The sequence below is a fragment of the Vulpes lagopus genome, chromosome 6 (genome assembly GCF_018345385.1).
Source record: "Vulpes lagopus strain Blue_001 chromosome 6, ASM1834538v1, whole genome shotgun sequence".
Lineage (NCBI taxonomy): Eukaryota > Metazoa > Chordata > Mammalia > Carnivora > Canidae > Vulpes > Vulpes lagopus.
Window position 1 is genome coordinate 115,413,507 of NC_054829.1, and position 8,657 is coordinate 115,422,163.

General features: G+C 38.0%; 1 protein-coding gene across 1 annotated transcript in view; it reads right to left on the bottom strand.

Annotated features, from left to right (window-relative positions):
- TNIP3 (TNFAIP3 interacting protein 3) overlaps positions 1-8,306 on the bottom strand; it is a 51,293-nt gene extending 42,987 nt beyond the window's left edge. Inside the window, exon 1 of the mRNA XM_041760130.1 lies at positions 8,190-8,306. Within this exon, the coding sequence (XP_041616064.1) occupies positions 8,190-8,300 (111 nt within the window). The 5' untranslated portion in view covers positions 8,301-8,306. The remainder of the gene's footprint in view (positions 1-8,189) is intronic.
- Positions 8,307-8,657: the final 351 nt, after the last annotated feature.

Genomic DNA, 8,657 nt, shown 5'->3' on the forward strand with positions numbered 1-8,657 from the left:
TCGGGAATATTTTGTCTGAAAATGAGCCTGATTCAAAAGAAAATCTCTCAATATGCTAGTCTAAAAAATTGCAAACATTTCCTAACTGATCTTTAATGATCTAAAGAAAATTTATTTTAAAAAGTAAGCTTCCTCACTGGAAGAAAAAAAAAATAATTATTTTGTTTTTGCCGCTTATCCCAGATTCCTATTGAAAAAGAAATCTATAAACTTTATGAGTCAAGCCGGTGTGCCAACAGAACCAAGACAGGCCTTCTTGTTGCCTAAGAACATGCAGGCAGAGCTTTTCTAGCCAACCGTTCAGATATTTCCTAATGAAAACTAAACAAATACAATACATTTTTTTTTCTGTTAGAAAAAAAAAGAGAATCAAAATATTCCACAGGGACACTTGGGTGGGTCATTTGGTGGAGAATCTGACCTTTGGTTTCTATGCAGGTCCATAATTTCAGGGTCATGGGATCGAGCTCCACATCAGGCTCCATGCTTAGTGAGGAGTCTGCTTGAGATTCTCTCCCTCTCCCATCGCACCTACCCCCCCCCTTAAATAAATAAATATATCTTTTAGAAAAATATTACACAGCCACTAATGCTGAAACTAGATAATGAGATTCAAGAAAGAAGCTAGTCATTATATGAGAAAAATGTAAAAAAAAATTCGGGGGTCTCAAGCTCAATCTACTAGCATAAAAATAATGAAGAAGATGATGATGGTAATGATGGCAATAGCCCTTCATACTTACAAAATGCTTTCACTGTTTCACTCACTTTATGTTTTTATCGCAATCCATTTTACAAATTAGAGAATAATATTTTGATCATAAAAAATTCATTTTGATAAAGAATACTAGCTTAGCTTTCAAAAAAGGGAAATAAGGAAAGGGAAACTAGTTCCTTTTTTTTTTTTTTTTCAACAATGTGGTTACAGAAAACGTGTGTCAACTTACTGTAGTTTGCAGGAAGTTTTTCCTTTATAATCTTTCCAAGTGTCATAAGTTTATATTACTCTCTGAATCATCAAAAGAATTTTCCCAGGGCTTTTTATGTTGGGAAGAATGTCCAGATCTAGAATTTGTCCTCAGTTACTGGGAAATCCTCCCTTCACTTGTGCCAAAGTTATTAAAAGCCAATTTCAGGTACTGCCTCTAAGTTAAAAACAGAAAGAAAAAAAAAAAGAATCCAAAGACAAGACAAACTTAAGCAAATTCAATTCTAGTGGCTCTTCTTAAAATTTGGATACTTTTCCTTCTTACTTCCAGGTTGGATCCTTATTTCCAAGAATTACTGGAAATGTATTTGTCCAAAAAAAAAAAAAATACATTTCAATTCTCCTCTCACTTTCTTTTGTATTTCAAGACCTACAATTACAGGTCACAAATTCATGTTCATATATTAGTTTTTTCATAGTAGTAGGACCATGTCAACTTCTATTTAACATTCATTTTGGATTTTGAATATTATTCTCACTTAGACAATTCTGTTTTAAAGATTTATTTATTTATTTGAGAGAAAAAGTGTGTGCATGTACATATGAGTTGAGGGCAGGGCTGAGGGAGAGAATCTCAAGTACACTCCCCACGGAGCACAGAGCCCCCTGCCCACTTGGGGCTTGATCTCATGACCTATGAGATCACGACCTCAGCTGAAACCAAGAGTTGGAGGCTTAACTGACTGAGCCACCTAAGCGCCCCTCATTTAGGCAACTATTTTTCTTCTGTCTATAAGACTTTTAATGCTCTTTGTTTGCCAACAGTCTGCTTCAACTCTCCCAGAGTCTTAAAGAATGCTCTCCTACTGATGGAGTTCCTCATGTTCATCAATAATCTCTTCCATTTCCTCACACCAATGAGTCAGTTTGTTCATTTTCTCTTATAGTATTTCTCCCTCTTTACTTATTCTTGGCAAAAGTGGTTGAGCAAAAAAGGGAACTTGACATGTCTCAGGCCCTTTCATTAAATCATATCTCTTTCATTCAGCTACACTTTTCCCATCTCATTAAGTTATAAAGAAATTAATTTTCTGCTCCTGGAAAGGGAGTCTACTGTACCGTTCTTATGGTTACTTCATTCAGTGGAGAACGAAAGACACTTCCCACAGTCTCTCTGTCATTGGCTCACTTTTCACTTTTGTCTTACACCAAAAAGAAATTTTATTATACTTTTTTTTCAGTTCTATCAATATGTCAATGAGAATGTAAAGGTTTTTGTTTTGTTTTGAATGTAGGATTCCCTCCTCTAGACTGCTATTGGGTAAATAGTAATTCAGCTGAGGTTTCCAACTGGAAACTACACTGTGTTCACTCAAGCAATCAAATATTTGAAGATACCTTTAGACGACAATTGAGGGAATAATGCTTGAAGTCTACTGGGATACAGAGAGATTCCCAGGGGTTGTTCCTGGGAAACTTTTTCTCAGAGAGTAAAGCACAGGGGTTTTTGGGTTTGTTTGTTTGTTTTGTTTTGTTTGTCTTTGTCAAATATTTTATTGGGGAAGGTTCACACATTCTGACCCTGTGTTAGGCCAGAGAATGACAAAAAGGTGACAGGAGTGCTGGGACCCTGAAGTGGTTCAGATAGAATCTGCAAGAACTGTGTCCAAAGTTCTGCTCTTTGATATCTCAGTTTCCCGTTCATGAAATGGGAGTGTTATGCTCCCTTCTGTGTCTGAAACACTGTTTGAGAAGATAAAAGTGAGGTGAAAGCCACAAGAAAGAGTTTCCCCACTCCCAAACCCTGCTCTGCAGCTCCTCCCTCAAAGCATGGAGCCAGAAAAAGGGAATTTGCTCAAGAAACCATGTTGTCCAGTGGCCCCTGCAGTAGGAGGAGGGGAGTGCAGCTCTTTCTGAATACCTAGAAACTGGGGCAGGAAAAAGGGGGATTCTTGTCTGGACAACATCTTGGTTTTCCAAAGGAAAAATGACTTTCCTGAGCCCTCAGGGCAGAGGCAGGTAGAACCCCCAGCTTTGCTTTATAACAGTAGCTCCATACAAGGATGATGCTTTCAGCCCAGAGAGGAGGGGTTGCCCTGACAATAACATCACTCTTGATACCAACTTGAGCTATGTCTCAGTTGCCAAATGACTCTTATGTGAGGGAGAGGGAATCAAGAGGAGAAGGTGCAACTCAAGTCAGAACTGGGTTTAGGTCCAATTTTAAGACCATGAGAAAGTCCTTTAGACTCACTGAACCTCAGTTTTCCCATCTACACAAGGGTAAAGATTAAATGGGCTAATGTATAGAAATGCTTTTCAAAGTGCTAGTCCAAAATGGTCACTCAGTAGATGGTAGCTAAAACCCCAAAAGTGGGAATCAAAGACTATTACATATATCTCTGTGAAACACTGGATGTGTAAGGTAGCATTGGAAACGAGTATAGCTAAAATTGGGAAAGAAAACGTTTCTCCACTCAAGTAGAGACAGCAGTAGTGTTTATGTGAATTTGGGGCCCTGGGGGACACATCCCATATTAGACATACACAACACAGTGAGTAGTACCACAACGGCATTGCCAAGGGTGATACAACTGACATCTGGAAGCTGCAGCGATAGGTAACCATCTGACAATCATTAACAATCAATAGTTTTAGGTGACCCTAATGAACAAAAACAAATGGTGCTTTCCACACAACAGATGAGACTCTGGGTTTATGAGTATACATTCAAGATTCCCCCACAAACTTTGGGAATTACTTGTGGAGGGATACTAGAGATAATCTGATTGTAAATCTAGCTTTACCATAGATCAAACATGTTGTTTAATATAGGTGCCTTCTAAAAAATCCCTATATTGTGACACTTCATACCTTTATGTGACATTTTATATCCCATCCGTAAGAAGTCCATGACTGGTGGTGATGACATATCTATACATAAAGGATTATAAAACCAACATGATAAAGCCTATGAATGAACTGTTAAGAAGGTAAAGGTTTAGGACAGAGCAGAAGGGGCTTGAGCTATTCTGTGGGACTAGAGAGGGAGATGAAAAGTATCATGAAAGGTTTGAATTGGCATAACAGACAGTTCATCAAATAGGAGGTGAAGGTTTCCACAAAAAATAAACAGCATGTAGGAGCACTGGATGTTATTCTGTATGTTGGCAAATTGAACACCAATAAAAAATACATTTATTATTAAAAAATAAATAAACAGCATGTGAAAATTCATAGCATATGAAACTACATGGTCTGCTAAGAGATTATGGGGTGGCTAGAGCACAAAGTGCATTTTAGAAAGTGGCAGGAGATGCAGAAGGCAGCATGACACTGTAAGAAAAATATGCACAAGCTTGGCTTCCTATTTTAAGACTAGAACTTTACAACTTTGTGAATTAGGTAACATTTTAAAATTTTTATAACCTTAGTTCCTTCATTTGGAAAATGAGGATAAAGACAGTCATATGTAAGTGTTGTTACAGATATCAAACATAATGTAAAATACCTCCATACTTGTTATGTTAGTTGATCAATAAATATTAGATTCTCTTCCTACTGTTTTATTTTAAATGTAGGCAGAGAGGCAGAGACTAGACTCTGGAGGATTTTATTTTTATTTTTATTTTTTTTAATAAATTAATTTTTATTGGTGTTCAATTTACCAACATACAGAAAAACACCCAGTGCTCATCCCGTCAAGTGTCCCCCTCAGTGCCCGTCACCCATTCACCCCCACCCCCCGCCCTCCTCCCCTTCCACCACCCCTAGTTCGTTTCCCAGAGTTAGGAGTCTTTACGCTCTGTCTCCCTTCCTGATATTTCCCACACATTTCTTCTCCCTTCCCTTATATTCCCTTTCACTATTATTTATATTCACCAAATGAATGAAAACATACACTGTTTGTCCTTCTCTGGAGGATTTTAAATATCAAGCCAAGGCATTTGGACTTTATGATGTAAGTAAGGGAGTCTATGCTTAAGTTCTAAGCACTTGTACATCAAACAAGATCCATATTGGTAAATATGAGTTGGTGTGGAGGAAAACTTAAGATGGGCAACCAGTTAGGCACCTCCCAGCAATAGTCTAGGGAAGAGATAATAAGTCTAAACCACAGCACGATAGTAAGAATGAAGGGAAAGAAATGAAGTCCAAAGATTTTATGAAGGTAGAAGAGGCAAGAACCTGAAGGTTGGCATTGTTCTATGAATGCCTCCTGGACTTAAGCAGCTTGACAGCCCTGGAGAAATCAAGGATTATACCCAAATTTGGATCACTGGGTGAATAATGATCCATTAACTAATGTAGGAAATGTAGAAGGGAAGAAAAAAGCAGTTTTAGCAGGAAAGATGTTGAATTCACTTTTGAAACTACTGAGCACTAGGTATTATACTGTATGTTGGCAAATCGAACTCCAATAAAAAAAAATATACAAGAAAAGGAAAAGAAACTACTGAGTTAAATTGATGTGCATGTAGAAAAGAACTCCACGTTACAGGAACTTACAGTGAAAGTTAGAGCTATTGGCATATATTTTGTAGTTAAATAAGACAAGGAATACAGTAGATGCCTGGGTTACACTGATAAGACACAGGCATGTTACGTAAATGAAGCCAGTGAAGGTGAATAGGAAAGATCAGAGAAAAAAAAGTGTGTATGAGGCAGGGGGAGGATGAAGGATGAAAGATTGATTTTATAGCTGTTGATGGAGACATTTTTAAAAGGTTAGTAAATAGCATCAAATTCATATGAGAGGACAAGTGAAAAATCAGCTGCAAAATGACTGTTGGATTTATCAAGGTAGAGCTTATTAGTGATGTGATAAGCAGGCAAAAAGCTTTGGATGCCCTGACCAATAAACTTGGCTGTGATGTGCAAGAATAAGTTAGAACATTAACCATAAAATAATGTGGGATCTCACATATGTTTAAAAGTGGAGGAGTGCTGAACACATTTTAAGCTGGCAAGTGGCGATGACGATATTGAAGACATAGCTGCCCAAATACCATGTAGGGATTGGTCTTATCATCAAGAGGTGGTGGTCAAGCTCAATGCTGTTCTCACAGGTCTTAAGAACTCATTGGAATTTCATTCCTTTCTTCTGTCTCCCACTGCCCATGCCATATCTTCTCCAACTTCCTTAAACATGGGATCTCATGTCACTTTTTTTAGATGTTTTTTATCTCACACTTCACAAGGAAATGTGCAATCCTTTACCTAGATGTGTGGTGTGTAGGAAAATGAGCAAATTTCATCAGGGAAATGCAGTATCTTAAAGACAGATCAAGTTTTGGTTAAGTCCCCCAAATAGAGGAAATTAATTACCAAGAGGATGACAATGGGGATGTAGAAGACGTTTTTATCATCTAAGGAGGAATCCAGAAGACAAAATGAACAGAGTTGGGAAGAAGTCAGTCATGAGCAAATGGGTCTTGGGGGCTAAGATCAGAACATATGAGGATCAGAGTACTGGAGGGGATTCAAAGTCCCATTGTTAGGTAGACAAGAAGGCCACTTGAGAAAAGCATACAGTTCCATGAAAGAGGAAGGACTTAACTGGGAGTTAGAGGTGTGTATATGAGGGTTGGGAGGAGGGGATGAGATGAGAAGTGGAGAAATAAGCCCTCCGTGGCTCTAATCATCCACAGACATTCTCACCTTAAAAATAGATACTACTTGTGGCATCTTGGTGACTCAGTTGGTTAAGTGTCTGACTTTTGATTTAGGCTCAAGTCGTGATCTCAGGCTTGTGAGATTGAACCTCACTTCAGCGGAGTGTCCCCTTGAGGATTCTCCTTCTGCCCTTCCCCCCACTTGTGCTCTCTCTCTCTCTTTCTCTCTCTAAAATAAATAAAGAAATCTTTTAAAAAAATAGATACTATTTTTTCAGGAAGAAGTGAGTTTCTAAACAGGAAAACATATGTAGATATCGAACACACACAATTCTGTGTTTATTAAATGTATTATTAAATGCCTCTTATTAAAAGAGGCATAAGGATATCTGCAACATATTTTTAAAGTGAAAAAAGGTAGGTTCAACAAAATGAGTATGTGCTGGTGGGTGTGTGTGTGTGACAAAAAGAGAGACACAGAGAAACCTCAAATGCCTAGAGATGCTCTCTGGGACTGGTGGGCCAAGAGGAGATTTCAGAGAGAGATCTATGTTGAGTGGGGTTTGAAGTTTATACCTTATTCAATTCCAGGGCCTCCATTAAGAGAAAAAGATATAAGTGTATGAATGCAACATAGGTACATAAGTGAATATTTGTTTATGGGATTCAAGCTTCATTAACTCCACAGGAAATCTGTCTCTACAGGGTTTTTATAGTTGTCTCTGCTTAGTATAACTTTTCCACAATGAACATGAATTACTTTAGAAATAAGAAATGAAGTAGAAGTTATGTACATTTTTTAAATTGTCAGCCATACTCTCAAAATTATTTATATTTAGATTTTTTGGAAAAGATCATTAGAGATGGTTTGTAATCAGGGGGGCTACAGAGCTTGAATTCATGTTGTTATTTATGATGCGTTTCAAGAAAGTCATCCACAAAATTCCTAGCTTAACCTTATCTTTGTATTTTATTTGCTTCCATGAAGCACCATAGACAAATATCCCGAAACAAAAACTCAAAGTCAGATAGCTCCTTTTATCTGGAAAGCCTGTTTTTTCTTTAAAAAATGGACAATGTGGGGTCCCTGGGCAGCTCAGTCAAGTTCAGGTCACGATACCAGGGTCCTGGGATCAAGCCCCACATTGGACTCCCTCCCTCCTTCTCCCTCTCCCTCTGCCATTCCTCCTGCTTGTGCTCTCTCACTCAAATAAATAAAATCTTAATAAATGAATGAATGAATGAATGAATGAATGAATGAATAAGTAAATAACAATGAATTGTACTGATTTTATACCGCAAGGTAAGACAGTTTACACAAATTGGATGATTCCCTCCCCCACAAAAGAGATGTTGCTCTATTTAACATTCTTTTTCACAGCATGAGTGTGTCCTCACTTCCCTATAGCAACACTTGCCTGCCTGGTATCACACTTTGAATGGGAAAGTGTTTCTGCTGAAGGGTTTCCTCAGTAACAGGAAGTGACTGTGTAAGAGAGGTTTTATAGTGGTTGACTTTATCCTCTCAGTCATCAAGGAAGTACATTACTGTAAATGATTTAGGGACTGTCCCCATAAATTCTTCTGGGTGAACACACTGTTGAAGGGTGTTTTGAGAAAATGTAGAAAGAAGGGTGGTTTCTTACCTTTAGAGAACATGAATTTCTTTGACCTGCTGTGGCTCCTGGGGTGGCCCCTTTATGATTGGGAGAAGCATTCCTCTCGATCAGATCTCGGATTTTATTATCCAACTCCATGCTCTCACATCTGCCCAGGGGGAAATGGGAAAGGCACATTTTACAAAGCCAATTAAAAATTGTTTAAGGGCACAATGAGTTTTCAATGGCATGGACGTGTTATCCCTATAGAGTACCTCTCTAGAATCTTCGGATCTCTAATCTCATTTTGTATTCATTAGTCCATGCCATTAGAGCACTTTAAGGAATACTGGAGTTTAATTTTCACCTCCTTGCACATTTTTACAAAGTGATATAGTTTAAGACAAATTTAAGCATTTTCACAGCCTGATAACAATGACCAGAATTGAGCACTCATGGTGAACTCGGGTGACTTGCAATTTCTTATTCAGTGGCACAACAATCTATTAAAGTAAT